This window comes from Ammodytes marinus, assembly GCF_949987685.1.
Source record: "Ammodytes marinus genome assembly, chromosome: 10".
NCBI lineage: Eukaryota > Metazoa > Chordata > Actinopteri > Uranoscopiformes > Ammodytidae > Ammodytes > Ammodytes marinus.
The window spans coordinates 15,475,131-15,491,536 of NC_137214.1; the positions used below are offsets into that span (position 1 = coordinate 15,475,131).

The window sequence follows — 16,406 nt, forward strand, 5'->3', positions numbered from 1 at the left end:
ACTGCTGCTCCACTATACAGACATTCTTCTTGAGAGCAGACTGGAGGGAGTTGTGCCCATATTAGGAACATGTTACCTGATATCTGGCACAAATCGTGCTGCGGAGAATAAAAAATCCATCAGTCTTGGCTGTGCAGGGTGCGGCTTTTATATCAACACCCCCCTGCGCCTGTTTCTTGGATGGGGGAGTGAAAAATGTGTCACTGTTTGGGTATTTTTTGTGTGGATTTTGGATGAATACATGGTGATTTTTTAGATTGGCAACGGCAAGTCAAATTGTGAAAAAAATATTTGAATATTAGATCAAACTTTGAGGCGAATTTCACAAGTGCCTTTAATATAAACTTTTTAATTCGATTTATTCAATCAAATGTAGCATGATGAGGAGTCATTAAGCCCTAAGTCACATGCTAAAAGGTTTGATACATCCAGGGTGAAAAGAGAAATCCCTATCCCAGAGGAATAACCCATTGAGACTCATCATTACTCACACGTTAATACTGCTTTTAGATTTGAAGACACAATGAAGTGTATAGAATTTGAGCCCCAAGTTTTCCACATTAGGGCTACAATTTCCAACATTTGAGGCTTGTAAAATTAAACAGTGCAGTTCTACCATGTGAACCATCCTAACAGGCTACATATGTCTACAGGCAGAGGCGGCCTTAACGATCTGGGGGCCCGTTTCAAGACCTAGTGTGGGGCCCCCCACTTATTTTTGTTATATATAAATAATGCTTGTGCACGCTCCCCGTAAAAAGAAAATAGATTGTGGAATCCAGTTGGTTCATAGACGGATTATGAGGTAATGGGCCCCTGGGCCCAGACTCCCCCCCCCTCCCTATCAACTCAGGTACACTGACTTTCCGCAGACATACACAATTAATGTCAAAAACAGGAAGGCAGTGTTTCCCACAGGGTTTTGGGATACTGTGGGAGGGACCCTGGTCCTTGTTGGGGGTTCCGGGGGCATGCCCCCCCGGAAGAAAATGTGTACCTTTAAATTAAAATGCATCAATCTGGTGCACTTTATGAGGAAAATGTATAGGCTAAATCAAATCCTGAGATGCAGAAGGAACATAATTTTTCAACACTCTTCACTCTGCAACTGCAAAAACAATAGAATGGACTGCAGACCCATGTTATATGATGGAGGGACCCATTTCAACAGATAAAAGGTGGATAGCTACTTTTTATGAACAGTATAGAATTTACACACTATAGCTTTAACCCTGCATTTATGCCCGAGTCTAAAGTTGACTTCATCCCACTGGAATATTTGACAATCTTTAACAGGTCGTAGGCCTGGGCTACTCGCCATATTTTAAAGCTATGCAGATTATAAACCTGTTCGGAGCACGATGAGAAAATCCCTTCTTGGATTTATGAAACTCAAATAAAAATCACTCCTGGCATTAATCTTCTTTTTATACTTCTTGTGACGAGCTCCGCAGCCACATTCTTTACACAACCCAGACATCCAATAAAACAGGAAGCGAGGCAAACGAGGACGCCATTACAGCGAGAGCTTTAATCAACAGCACAGGCTTCTGTTTATTGACCGTCGCACGCACATGAACAGGTGAGAGTATATTTACACAGATTTAAACAGTCAGTACCTGCAACACACCAGGAGGAGAGAATGTACACAACAATGTCTCCCTCTCTCACTCACACACACACACACACACACACACATTCATGCACACAGACAATGTGCAGTATAAAGATAGAGTGGACTGTCTGAAAACACAAAAAGCACAGCAGGCCTCTTTGGTCAGCTACTTCAGACAAGATTTTTCCAATGATCAAAGCCAATTACGAGTCACCATTCAGAGGACAGAGAGAGGACACACACTGGCAGAGCGCTAGGCAGGTAACACTGACACCTATAATCAACTTTTTGCAGATTTCAAATTATTTAATGTGTCAATTGAAGAACAGTGGCACAACATTCTGATTATATATTTATATATATATATTCTTCTTCTAAAGACATTTTCAACACCAGCGGAAGATGACTTATTCGTGCTCTCTGGACGTCATGACAACAGCATTCAAACAGCAATTTGTTGCATACGTACAAACAAAGTACCTCATGGCAATGTGAAAGGATAGAACAGTATGAGAGCACTTTGAACCATCCGGTCTGCCGCTGCAACATGGAATTAATTCTGTACAAAGAAATATATAAATGAACCAACTTATGTTCAGCTAAACATTCATTCTAATTAGATTCATTAAAGTAAGACATGAATTTGCTAATTTTTGTCCACCAACTTCCAAAAAAACATACAAAGGTAAATAATATCAAAAAAAAAGCTGTTGGATAAAACAAACATACAAGCATACAAAAGAGAATAAAACGTTCTCAAAAGGTTGAGTGCAAATGATCCATCTCTCTCTTTTTACTTTGTTTCCCTTCAGCAAAAATAAAAGTCACCAATGACACAAATGAAAAGAATAAAATGGTGGCAGGATGGCTCACTTCCTGGGTAATGTGGTGTAAAGAGGCATGCTGGGATGAAATGAAAAAAAAAATATATACTGTATGTGAACACTTTCAGTTAGTAGTTCCTGCACAGCAGAAGATAACTGAGGGAGGAAAAGTGATATGTTAAAGCTCTTCCCTCCATCTCTGTATCACCCCCCCCCCCACACACACACACACACACAGATTAACTAACTACCCTTCCTCTTTACTTTCACTCAATCATCACACCCTTGCATTCATTTTGCATTCACCCCCCCCCCCCCTCTTTTCTTTGGTTCACCAAGAGGTTCAACCACGAAACAGTTGTGTTGCAACTAATTCTACATTTTTGGAGTGTATTTTGGCTTCTGTCCCTATCAACACAGTGTTGCCACGGTGACGCCTTGTCAACGCTTCCTGTTAAACAGCTGCTACACTCTGCACCCGAAAGAGATCACTAAAAGCCTTCCGCTATTCTCGTACTGACTCACTGTCAAATGTAACACATCAATTCATGTCTACTGTTGGAATAGTGTGTATTCTATTAAACTCCTCTTCAATCTTTAAATCATTGACCCTCAAGAACCCTTATTGTGCACAGCGAAGAAGTATAATCCGGCATAGAAACAACTATTGCTCTATTCTGGCAATCCTCACAATGATGAACTGCCACAGTAGAAACGCACATTCCAGCTCATATCAGGGTTGATTGATTGGCTAGATTTAGGGCTGCAACAATGAGGCAATACAATCTTAGTCAACTGACATAAAAATGAATTGCGAAAAATATTTGCTATTTTAATTATTCTTACATGATTACAAAGTGAATATCTGTGGGATTTTCATTCACATGTCATGTCAACTTAAGCTTTAGGAAATTGGCATTATTCACTTTTTTAAACTAACCCAAAAAAATAATAATAATAAAGAAAAACAGTTGCCAGATGAATTGATGATAAAAAAGAATCGCTGGTTGTAGCCCTAATAAAGTCATGTAGGGAAACAATTTGTTCTCTGATATTATAATCACAAAATCAGTTGTGTGCTAACCAATAACATGGTACTAAGTTCCTTTAAATTCACGTGTCTGTGTTTCTCAGGTTCATTTCATGAGAAAAAAATGTCAATGCGAAGATTGTAATAGAAAATGTATACACAAAACGCAATGTGTATGACAAACTTGATTCCGCTTAAATATATGTATGCCCTGTTGCAAAAGCAAAAAAAAAATACAAAACACATCAAGGTTGTCCGCATTTAGTTTTTCAGAAAATGTCAAAATGGCAGAAATGGCACAAAGAGCGTTTCTTCGCTAAAACTCGTTTGGATCTCGTTCTCGGAAACAACAACAACAACAACAGCCCTTCATTCTGTTGTGAGAGACGTCAGCTTCTAAAAGTAAGGTGGAAAGTCCCTCTCTATGTCACAGTCCGAGGTCATTGGGAGAGATCCACAACTTTCACCGCCAGGTTCACACTGGCATCACATCGTTACTCACTATTTACAGGCGATAGCACACACTGAGTATATTGCTACCTTATGGACACAGGTGTATGTTTAGTTTTTTGTGTGTTTTCTTCTTTTTTTTTTTAAATACTTTTTATAAAAAGGAAAACTACAACTGCGTGACTGCCCATGCTGAACTGGCTCTGCTTTTTACAGAGCTGATCCAGTATGGACTGCCAGGCTTAAAAACTACAATTCCCAGGCACTTGATTGTAACAAAATGTACAGTAAAGTTGTCCACTGGGTCAGCATGCCTCTGTTGCACAGAGAGACGGCAGCAACATTCAGGGTCAGACCCAAAAACACAGAAGCCCTCGACCTCTCACACAAAATAAAACAAAACAAGCATCCTCAGCATGCATATCAAAGTTATAGTACTCTGGTGATATACTGTACATCGACATTAGGCTAGTGGTTGGTACTTGCATTTACACACTAACACATGCTGCTAGACCTCTGTGCAAATGCTACAGAAAGGTGACTGACACAACTTGAATTTCGAACCAAGGAGAAACATACTTGAAATCAAATCGCAAAGAAAAACCCTTGCAAATAAATATTTCAAATATTTTAAATATGTTACAATTATGGCAGAAAATGATGCCAATAAAAAGGTGTGGAAAACGACAGAATGAGGTAGAGACAGTGATTTGCCACTAGAGGGAGTGAGGGAACGTGTGGAGAGGAATCAAGCAAGAGGAATGAAGTAATAGAGAAAAATTATCAAAAAAAAAAAAGTGATAGAAGGACTTGTACTGGTCTCTTGCTGGATGGCTCGGTGGTCAGTTGGAATGGGACGGTTGTGTTGAGTGTTGCGTTCAGGGTCTTCAGGAGTTTCACATCCTCATGCGGTTGTTGTGGTCTGTGAAGGGCGGCTCCGAGTCATCCATGGGCAGCACCAGGCGCGTGCCCCTCATCACCAGCTCGTGGTCTCCGTACGTTAGCTCTCTGTCCAGGTCTTCAGAGGTGGCTAAGTTGGTGAAGCCAGAGCCGGCAGCGCCGCTAGTGTGGGCCCCGCTAGCGTCTGTGCTAACTGTGATGTCACCGTAGGTCAGGTTGAGGTCGCCGTCCGTCAAGATGAGGTCAGAGTCGTCGTCCTTCAGCTGGCACTCGTTCTGGTCACATAAAATCCAAATAAAATTAATTTCTGTTTTCTGTTTGTAATGTGACTAAATGTGGAACATTTCAAGGGTTTTGCAAGCCACTGTATTATGCTAATTTCTAGGTTCAAATGTGTTTTTTTTTGGTGTCTACTTGAAGCGTTTTTTTTCATGGTTTATTGATAAAAGAAAATCCCTTTCTTTTTCTCACAATGCCTAACTATTCATCACAGTTTGGTTTATAACTGTTATTGTTTCCTTGTCTGCCCTCCAGAACAAAAAACTTTGTGTGTCACGATTCATCAAATAACATTCTTTCATGATTAATACAGGATAAAACTTGAACAAACACAGTTGATCCTAATCTAGCTCCTAGGTGAACCAGAGTCTGACCTCAAAGGCCTGAGGGCTGGTGAGGAGGCGGGCGAGGGGGCCGCAGCAGGGAGGCAAAGTGGCTGTGAGAGGGGGACCGCTGTGAGTCAGGATGGGCTTCAGGTAGCTAGGGAGGGGACGCCAGTCAAGGACATATCACACACAGGGTGCATACACACAACGTGTAACTAATGAATTCTAACTATGTGCATTAACAAAAAAGTATGTATTTTTTGTTCATATCAAAGCGATCAAATTGAATGGGTTTTAATTAGGTAATTTAGAGAAAGATCTCATTAGTCTTAACAACCTTCATACTGCACAGCTAATAAAAGAGATCATTTGTATACATCGTGCTCCCTCTGCTGTCTGACACTGTGAAACACAGTCGTCACCACTCAACCGGAGCACGTTGAGGGCCACTAGCAGTCTTCTGGTAGCATTAGTTTACCCTTTATCCAACTTCGAAAGATTCTAGTTTTTGCACTGTATTAGCATTTTTTGTCAGATGCTGGCCATCTACGTGTCTAGCTTTCCTTAGAGTTGAGACAAAATTGACAGCAACCTATAAAAACACACCATATTCAAACACAGACAAAATATGAGTTAATTAAGAAAAACTAATCATTTGTCATTTTGTCAACAAAGGATACTTGTGGTCGAAGTTGTACCAAATCCTGAACAGCCAGGCACTTTCGTGTTTGGTGCTTCTTCTCTCTGGGCCCTCAGTGATGCTCATCTGTACAAACAAACACAAATGTGCGTTAGTAGGCATTTTTCTCACATGCCTTGTAAACCAGTCACTTTGCAGTAATACGTATTTTACAAGGGACACACTTACAGAGTTATCTTGATCAGAGTCCACTCCCACTCTGTTCAAAAGGGGGATGGGAAAAAAACACATGTGAATCAGCTGCAAATGTAAACGGTCAGAGCAAAACACTATTGGAACCTCCCATTAAGCCAGGTCTTGAGCAGCCAAGTTCAACATAAAAGGTGTACAATAATCCTTGGGCATCCACCAGTAGTAGGGCCATAGAAGAACCAGATGAGTCAGAAAAAATCATTAGGAAATGTAATTTTCTTATTTTCTTTTTGTTTTTAAGATAATTCTTTGGCATTTTCTTTAATGCTTTTATAAGACAGTTTGGAGCGACAGAGGTGAAACGGGGCAGAGAGGGGAATGATATGCAGAGAACGACCACGGCCCAGATTCGAACCTGTGGTCTGCTGCTTCTGAGGACTGAGCCTCTATGGGCGGGCGGGCGCCCTTACCTCTACACCACAAGCGCCGCCACATAATTTTCTTTTGAGATGACCTGAAATACCCTGACACGTAGAAACCCCTATTCTAGTGTTAAAAAAGAGGAGGCGTACCGTATGCGCTGGCAGGATAGCATCTGTGTGGTGCCGCCTCCACACACCCACACAGTGAAGAAGACCACCAGCAGAGTGGTGGAAAACATCATCTTACGGGCGTACGTCGCTGTGTCCCTGATGGACAGGGCGAAGGTCATTGCGCCTCGCAGTCCTGAAGAGCACAGCACGGACAATGTTACACAAAAACAAGCATATAAGTTCCCATGTGAGACAAGTTAGATCTACTCCGTTTACTTGAAGCAAAAGTGCATAAATGTTTTAATATATATGAAATTCGTCTTCTTTCAAGCCATTCCCAAACCAGTTGAATCAAAGTTGATTAAGCCTATCAGCTCCACAAAGCTCTCTCTGCAAATGCTAATAAGCGATCAAGAAAATGTTTCAGTTGTTTACTCTACTGCCAAGAAAAAACACCCCCCCACCCCCCTCATGGGGGGGGGTCGAAAGAAGTTACGCACTGTAGCATTAACATCAAATGGTTTAAAAGTATTTTAGTGGGTTAAAAAAAGGAACATTTATTAAGTGTCTTCACATTTCTTGCAAAGTCTGATTCTTAACTCAGATGTATTTACAGTGAATATAGACAGTAAATACCTTCTTCTATCGGTATACTACTGACCTGCGAACATCATCATGTGCTGAAAGTTGGATCTGATCTTGTTGCGTCGGCCCAGATTAAGCAGGAATGACAGAGGGTAAATGTTAGCAGCTCTTCCCACGAACACAGCCAGCTGGTTGGGAACAAGGTTAAGGATAGGGCAACAAAACAGTGCCGAGCTTATTTACCGCCTCATTGGAACAATTAGCGTTTGTTTCTGGTTGGTTAGTTATACGATTTTGGGAACCTTTTTTTTTTCCTCTTTTTCGATGGCAGCTAAAAGGTTCTATAAATAGTCGCTGTAGTGATTGAGCAGGTGTGATTATCAGGCTTTGTTTGCACCTGTTGAGTTTCAAATGCAAAAAAAAAGATACAAAAGCTCCGACGATGAACATGGGATTAAAGAAGTGGCTCTGGAAGGTGAACAGGGTCAGACCCATGTAGGAGAATATGAAGTTCTCTGCCAGGAAATTCAGCAGTTCAAACAGCTGTAACACAAGAGAAACAAAATAAATTGTGTCACAAACACACACCAGCCACTCTAGCGGTGGTGGTACAGCTTGAAGAAAAGGAGAAGAAAAATGCATTTATATCAATGCAGTCATTTCCCAGCTTGTAAATTGACACAATTTGTGATTGAGCAGCAGTGTGGTTGCCAGGTCTGACCTGTTTGGTCCTTTCCACAGATTCAGGAGACAGGTTGTTCATGGTGTAGTGGGCCTGAGTGATTCCACAGAACAGCACTGCGACCACACCTGCAACACGGGGGGAAGGGTCATGAGTAGAAAATCCCCCAAAAAGTTGATTATTAACAATAACTAAGTTAAAATGTAATATCTGTACGTCAAGTTTGTGCTTGCTCCATGACACGTGTGGTTGCTGTGTGTGTGTGTGTGTGTGTGTGTGTGTGTGTGTGTGTGTGTGTGTGTGTGTGTGTGTGTGTGTGTGTGTGTGTGTGTGTGTGTGTGTGTGTGTGTGTGTGTGTGTGTGTGTGTGTGTGTGTGTTACCTGTGAAGCCACAGGCCTCGGCCAACAGGAATGTGCTCCATGACATGAGGAAGAACAGAGCCGTCTCCAACAGCGGGAAATCCCTCAACTTTGTAAACTTGGTCACGTGCGGACAATGAAAAGTCAAGGAGTAAAACAACTGAAAAAATGAATTCATATTTTAACATACTACATAATATAGAAACTCAAATATTTATATACAGCCCTGGAAACAATTAAGATACCACTCCAAATGGTCAGTGTCTCTTGTTTTACTCTTTAGAGGCATATGTTTGAGTAAAATGAACATTTTGGTTTTATAATATAAACTACTGACAACATTTCTACCAAATTCACAATACAAATATTGTAAATTAGAGCATTTTGAGCAGGTAATGTAGAGATAAAGATTTAAGAAAACTCCAGACTGGTCTCTCAATGTTTTCCAGGGCTGTGTATATATACAGGTATATCATTATTAAAATGACAAAAAGATATGAGAGCGGTGACGACTCCGGTGGCCACCCCCAGAGCAAAGGAGCCGCTGAAGACTCCCAGGAAAACGCCAAAAGACTTGAACATCGCCGACACCTCAAAGGTGTGAGTGTTGTCTCCTTGAGGCTGGTATGCTACTATGGACCTGAAATAACACAACAATTTAACCAAACAAGTAGAAAACGTAGAGGCAGCATATTTGTACAGCATGATAGAACTGGCCTAACTTGTAGTGTAAACAGTTGTGTTAATAAAAGCACCTTCAACCACTGTAGTTTGTGTCTCTGTGAAGGGCATGTTTATCCAAACTTTCAAGGTTGTTAAGGAGCAAGCTTCCACAATAAGAACTTGTGGACTTGTGTGAACTTGGGGAGTTGAGATAAAGAGAAAATCAGAGTAGTCTAGAGGTCACACAGGGTTGGAACAAAATAGTCTCAGGCTTGTTTTAAATAGTTCAGTGTTAACAGTCAAACTTATGGCAAATTGGCTCCCTTAAAGGTCTACTGAAGAGGCACTGCTGTGTGGAAATAAGTACAGATATGTAAGGTATTCTTTAGACTGCATATTTAGTGTACACTGAGCTCAAGATGCTTTCCCATAAATCCTGTGCATTGACTGACGAAAACATTATAAAAAGAGTCTGGGATGAGAGGGATTTTATCGTAGCAGAGGTATTTAAAATATAGCAGGGTATTTGTCGGTTATAAAAAATTAATTATATTTTGCTGAGGTACATTTGTGATAAAATGTAATGGAATATACAGTATATACAGTATACACACACACACACACACACACACACACACACACACACACACACACACACACACACACACACACACACACACACACACACACACACACACACACACACACACACACACACACACACACACACACAGTATATATACAGTCATATGAAAAAGTTTGGGAACCCCTCTCAGCCGGCATTATAATTGACTCTGCTTTCACAAAAAAAATATAAAAGTGGTATGTCTTTCATTTACCAGGAACAGCTAAGTACTGGGATGTTTTCCAAACAAAGATTTTTTGAAAAGCAGTATTTAGTTTTATGAAATAAAATACAATGTGAAAAACTGTCTGTGCAAAAATATAGGAACCCTTGTGGTTTTGTTGATTTTAATGCCTGTAACAGCATGTAAAACTGATGACTTTAAACACAAAGTTGGTTGGATTATGTTGTTAAGCCTTGAACCTCATAGACATGTCTGTTTAATCATGAGAAAAGGTATTTTAGGTGCCTAAATGCAAGTTGCACTTCTCTTTGACTCTCTGCTGAAGTGAGACAGAATGGGATCATCAAAACAGCTCCCAAAAGATCTGAAAAACAAAGATTGTTCATTGTCATGGTTTAGGGGAAGGCTACAAGAAGCTTTCCCAAAGGTTTCAATTGTCAATTTCGACTGTAGGGAACGTTGTCAGGAAATGGAAGGACACAGGCATAGTGGCAGTTAAACCCAGGTATGGCAGACCAAGAAAAAACAGGAGCGGCATAGGTGGAGGATTGTGAGAATGGTTGCACACAACCCACAGATCACCTCCAAAGGCCTGCAAGAACATCTGGCTGCAGATGGTGTATCTGTACATCGTTCAACAATTCAGCGCAATTTGCACCAAAACATCTGCTTTTTATAAAGACCAAATAACTTAATTTTTGTCTCATCAGTCCAAAGCATTTTCTTCCAATATGATGCTGGCTTGTCTAAATGAGCTTCTGCATACTCCATGCAACTGTATCTGTGGCGTGGGCGCAGAAAGGGCTTCCTTCTCATCACCCGGCCATACAGATGTTTTGGTGCAAATTGCACTGAATTGTAGAACCATGTACAGATACACAATCTGCAGCCAGATGTTCTTGCAGGTCTTTGGAGGTGATCTTTGGGTTGTGTGCAACCATTCTCACAATCCGCCGCATATGCCACTCTTGCACTTTTCTTGGTCTGCTAGACCTGGGTTTAACTGCAACTGTGCCTGTGTCCTTCCATTCCCTGACAACGTTCCTTACAGTAGAAATTGACAATTGAAACCTTTGGGAAAGCTTCTTGTAGCCTTCCGCTAAACCATGACAATGAATAATCTTTGTTTTTAAGATCTTTTGGGAGCTGTTTTGATGATCGCATTCTGTCTCACTTCTGCAGAGAGTCAAAGAGAAGTGGAACTTGCATTTAGGCACCTAAAATACCTTTTATCATGATTAAACAGACCTTTATATGAGGTTCAAGGCTTAACAACATAATCCAACCAATTTTGTGTTTAAAGTCCTCAGTTTTACATGCTGTTACATGCATTAAAATCAGCAAAACCACAAGGGTTCCCATATTTTTGCACAGCCAGTTTTTCACATTTTATTTAATTTCATAAAACTAAATACTGCTTTTCAAAAAATCTTTGTTTGGAAAACATCCCAGTACTTAGCTGTTCCTGGTAAATTAAAGACATACCACTTTTATCTTTTTTGTGTGAAAGCAGAGTCAATTATAATGCCGGCTGAGAGGGGTTCCCAAACTTTTTCATATGACTGTATATATATATATATATATATATATATATATATATATATATATATTTTTTTTTTTTTTTTTTTTTTTTCACCCTCTCAATTCCAAGCCTCCACACTCACAAAAACAAGGCATTTCTGGCATCCTGTGCATACAGTATACAATATCTTCACAGATAATAGGAATGTGTATGTGTTCTTAGCCGACTGGCGACATTAAAAACTATTTACCAACCAAAAATAGCTCTTCTGCATCTCTAGTTGAATGAGCCAGAGTGGAAAAAACCAAATGGCCTGTGGTTTGTCATGTTTGTCCCAAGGCACAGCAGTAGGCCCCACAATGCCATTGCTCTACTTAGTGCACCCGCTCAATGGGCTGGTCTGAGTCTCTCTGCAGAGACCGGCCCCTCCACTGTGCCTGCCATTACAATCTACTATACTGCTGAGATAATAACGCTCTCACAAAGAAGAGGAGAAAACCCCTGAGTGTTCGAATAGGGACCGTCTAACATGTAGCACTGCGTTAATGAGAAGCTGCTATTAGGTTAGCTGAAAGGTCACGGGCTGGATCGATACCAAATGTGAACTCTCGCCATTTCTCCCTATAAACCAGTAGCTTAGCTTAGCTGCTGTGCACAGTCACTGCTGTGCGAGGATGGATTTCAGACTCATTTTGTTTTTTTTAAGCGACTTACGAGGACAGAACCACGGCCACCGCATCGTTGAGCACGCTCTCTCCAAACAGCAGAGCGTAGAGATCCACATCCACCTGCAGCTCGTTAAAGATGGCCAGCACCGTCACTGTGAACAAAGAGGAGCTTGCTGAATACCTTTGCTTATTTCTCTATATGTTAGAGCTGGCCCGCATAATGATGATACGCATCACTAAGCATGGTGGAAGCTAGTGCCAGGAGCTATGCTTAAATTATGTACTATACACTTACACTGTAAAGTATGTACGCATGATTAACTTCTAATAGATAGGGCATAATGCCAGACTTGCACAAAACAAACTATAATTTTTGGAATGTTAAATAACAAATGTTTTTCCTAGCATTAATTCAAATATGTTTTCACTTTTGGGTACCTGGGTGAAAATAGCATCCATCAAAAAACTAAACTCAAGAATTGAGCGATTAAGATATTATGGGATTTCTTCAGATGCTTTTTTTGTCATATTTCCGGTGTGAAAACAAACTTCTCTTTGATAACACTTTAGCTTGATGAGGAATTGTTTGTGCCTTTGTCCTAGTTTTTGAGACTCTGTACAAGCAGCTTGGGATGTTAAAGTGATTTTGGGTCATAATAAATGTACTCTGTAGGCAAGAAAAAAACCTTGAAGACGACTGGTAATAACTGTGTTCGTACCGGGGTCTGTGGCGGAGACGATGGCTCCGAAGAAGAGACAATCGGTGAAGAAGAAGTCTCCATGCAGCTGTCCCACATGCTTCATTAACGTCACACAGCCGTACATTATTGCCCTGAAGGAGGAATAACAGTTTTTTTTTTTGCAATTCATCACCATTATAGGCCCTTTAACACCACTGTAACTGAAATACATGAATACTGCTCTGGCACTGCAATGTCTTCTGTGGGTACAATATGCAGTTTGCATGTATGAAATCACCAGACCCTGGGATGTGTCATTCTTGGTGTTCTTACCCAATAACAAAACAGGAAATGAGCGTCCCCAGAAAGGCATAAGCCAGGATGGATCCCATGTTACGGAAAAAGTGTCTCTGAAAGGCAAAGCAATTCAGCACGTCAACAATCATCCATTATTTTGACAATAATCACAAGTGAAAGACTAAAGTGAGTTGCAATGAGTCACGCAAAAGGAGAGAGAGAGAGAGAGAGAGAGAGAGAGAGAGAGAGAGAGAGAGTGTGTGCCTGACATCCTACTGTACCCTTTTCAAGCTGTAGCCGGCATGGAAGATGATGGGTGGTAGGAGAATATTGAAGAAAACTTCCGGGTCAAAGGTCACCTGAGTCACACACAAGAAAAGTCTTGTATTTTAGTTCATAACCAGAACTTCATTTTTTTTACTCAAGTAACTAAGTGAACCATATGTGTGTGTGTAAATATATATATGTACTGTATACTTAACAATACACTCTCTTTACAACTTATTGTGGTAATAAACAACCGGATGGCCTGTTGTACCTTTCTCAGCATATCATTATCCCGATGTGGAGCATTGTTCATCTCATTGGCATTGATCTCTCCCTTCAGACTGTACTCGTAGAATTTACCACTGACGTTGACCAGCAGAGTGGTGGGGCTGGAGTTAACATGGCAGCTCAGAGTCACATTGCTAAAGTCACCGGGAACGTGAATGCCATAGCGCAGGACCACGCCAACCAGCACGCCTGAGAAAAGAGGTGGGAAAGAGGGCAGCATTGATTTATGTGAGCCGATTGTAGTCACAACAATAAATTCCCGGCTTGTCAGATATTTACCGAACCAAATGAAGTATAAAATTGTGTTATGATTATTACTGGCTGATCCGTCCATTAAACCTGTAGTAGTCACTGTCAGGAGGAGGAGGGAGTCGAGTTATGCAATGCTACGGAATCTATGTGTCACCAAACACTACTCAATTTTCAGAATGACAAACATGTAAGTTGATATCTTCACAGTTGAAAACAAAACTAACTGGAGCGTGCAGAAGTCAAACAAGCCCAGTATTTATTTACACGCCCACACTGAGTTTTGGTGGAAGGAAAGTGGTTGAACTTTTTTCATATCAGACATTTTGACTTATCAAGCAGGAAACGCTAACACTGCTCTGTTCCAGTCAGGACACAGTGGCTGGTAATCACAAGATAAATCTGAGGGTTTGTGAGATGATTCATTGGACAGCATTATTAAGAAAACAAAATGAAGTTCTCACAGACACATTTGTGTCTTTTTTCTTGACTTTCTTGTGAAATACTCTAGGCTACAACTTGTTCTTTCTGGAGCTAAAACAATTCAATAAAATCCCACCATGTGAGAAGTTTAGAGGGGGAAAGTCTCTCATTGACTTCCAAAGCTAAAGCCAAAAAGGCAGGGATGAGGTAATGGTATTTATCGTTGCCCACTGTGTTGTATTCTATAAGCGTGTCACATGTTGTTTTCTGGAAGGAAAATTTAAACAACGGCAATATGAATGTAGTAAAGAAGAAAAGTAGGCCTATTGTATTTATCTGAAATGTAAAGAAGTAAGTAACAGAAAAAGCACAGTATGACAGGCCAGTAAATGAAATATACCATGAAATGGAAAAGGTTTATAAGGACACACTTTATGCAGAATTCTCCAAATGACATATCCCAAGCTCATTCATTATCGAGGGGTGAAAATGCGGTCAAGTAAGATTCTAGGCAGGCTTTCCCCGAGGGCCAATGATGCTTTACTGCCATTTTCAAGACGGAGCAGGGTGCAGACGAAGTATTTAGACCGCCGTAACGACGCGTGTGTTACCTGGAACAACCTGGTGTAGATGGACTAAAATGCGTAGTAGCCTATTTAGTAGCCTATTGCAGGTGTCGCGAGGATGAAGCAACAACAACACATATTACCATGTGATAAAAAATGTTTTACTAAATAAATGCTTGTGCTGGTGATGACGATGACAGTGGTGACGTTGCTGCTGGAGCATCTCACCATAAATCATCGCCAGTCCAGTTTCGTGTAGGAACCTGAAGCGCCGGTGTTTGAAGAGCCAGATGGTGAGGATGGTGAGGGTGAGGAGCAGGATGAAGATGAGCAGGTCTGCGCTGTCCTGCCGGTGGCTCTCCTCAGCCCGCTTCTCTGTAACGATGGTCTCCATGGCACTGTTCTCCTCCTGAGGTGATGATGCTCGGCCAACACACACGCACACACACAGGCTGACTAGCACGAGCAGCCACATCGTCCTCGTTGCCCTCAACGCGCCGCTGACAGTCGCTTTAAACGCCATGTCGGCTGCTGGGCGGGCAAAACGCCGCAATGTTGTAGTAGGTAACTGCAAACTTCGGGGAAATATTAACCACGAACTGAGGAGAGTAGAGAGAGACAGCAGTAAGACGACATCAACAGAGGAATCGATTCCGCCCCGGAAGTGAAAAAAAACATTCCAGAGCGTGTACAATATTTTTCGGTGTAAAAGCCCCATAGTGGGATGCTACGTGGTTTTAAGTTCAACCTGATAGAAAAATCTTAGAGCAACGTGTTGTGTGAAATTTGTGCGATTCGTAAAAAAGATAGAGAGAGATTTGGTCATTTTTCACGCAGTATTTTCAAAGCTGACGATGCTTTATAGATGAGCGCTTTTATTATGAAAACCAAAATTTTTGGTCGTTCTGAACAGGAAGTGAGATGAATAAAACGTTTTTTTTTCTTTTATCTATTTCTGATATATTATCCAATTTGGCCCTAGATAAGAATCTAGGGATTAATAAAATGTTTTGTAGGAAAAAATATATATATTATAATTTTTTCCCCAAGGACTATTTATTAATGACAGGTGTCTCTCATAGACAACAAATAAAGTTAAACTATGTAATTGGAATATTTTGTCAAATAGTTTATGATTTTTTTATTTTCATTTTGCCAGGCGTGAAATAAGTCTCGCGATACAGAGGGTGAATAATGTAACGTTCAGGTAAAAAGGAAATTACCTTAGGAAATTACTCTTTTCTATTGGATGAATCTTATAATGGGTCCATGATGGTGAATTACTTGTTACCACTTATTTAGTTCCTATTAGGTCAATTCAGCGTGTGGCAAAACTATACAACTATGCATTCATTTTAGTTATATCAGTCCCGGTGTAGCAACTCTCATTAAATTGCAATAACAATAGAGAACTATATATTCAAAGTTAAAGACTGGCATCAAGAACAGAGTCACTGGCAATAAAAAAAAAAGTGTAACAAAATGCAAGTCTCTCAACTATGTATAACACTGGGTTGTTTAACAGAGCTGGAAAGAATACATGAGGTCCACTAGTGAC

At 40.7% G+C, this 16,406-nt stretch overlaps 1 protein-coding gene across 2 annotated transcripts; it reads right to left on the bottom strand.

Annotated features, from left to right (window-relative positions):
• Nucleotides 1-1,549: 1,549 nt before the first annotated feature.
• Nucleotides 1,550-15,489, bottom strand: slc9a6a (solute carrier family 9 member A6a). 2 transcript variants are annotated; one of them, XM_080035233.1, is made up of 16 exons: nt 15,077-15,489; nt 13,594-13,799; nt 13,337-13,414; nt 13,092-13,168; nt 12,798-12,910; nt 12,125-12,230; nt 8,882-9,056; nt 8,438-8,534; nt 8,096-8,184; nt 7,804-7,917; nt 7,451-7,562; nt 6,829-6,982; nt 6,293-6,323; nt 6,105-6,190; nt 5,473-5,578; nt 1,550-5,094 (listed from the first exon to the last, which is right to left on the bottom strand). In XM_080035233.1, the coding sequence occupies exons 1-16, from the start codon at nt 15,369-15,371 to the stop codon at nt 4,816-4,818; spliced, it is 2,118 nt and encodes a 705-aa protein (XP_079891359.1). In that variant the 5' UTR covers nt 15,372-15,489; the 3' UTR covers nt 1,550-4,815. The 2 variants fall into 2 exon arrangements, with proteins under 2 accessions (XP_079891359.1, XP_079891360.1); XM_080035234.1 differs by having other exon boundaries at nt 8,438-8,576.
• Between the last annotated feature and the right edge of the window lie 917 nt (nt 15,490-16,406).

Bases quoted from the DNA above. Each gene is read 5' to 3' on its own strand.
- slc9a6a (XM_080035234.1), bottom strand. From the start codon at position 15,371: ATGGCGTTTAAAGCGACTGTCAGCGGCGCGTTGAGGGCAACGAGGACG. The intron at 13,800-15,076 runs GTGAGATGCTCC...CTCTTTTCTCAG, and splicing joins TGGACTGGCGATGATTTATG to GCGTGCTGGTTGGCGTGGTC. The intron at 9,057-12,124 runs GTAAGTCGCTTA...GTGTTATTTCAG, and splicing joins GTGGCCGTGGTTCTGTCCTC to GTCCATAGTAGCATACCAGC.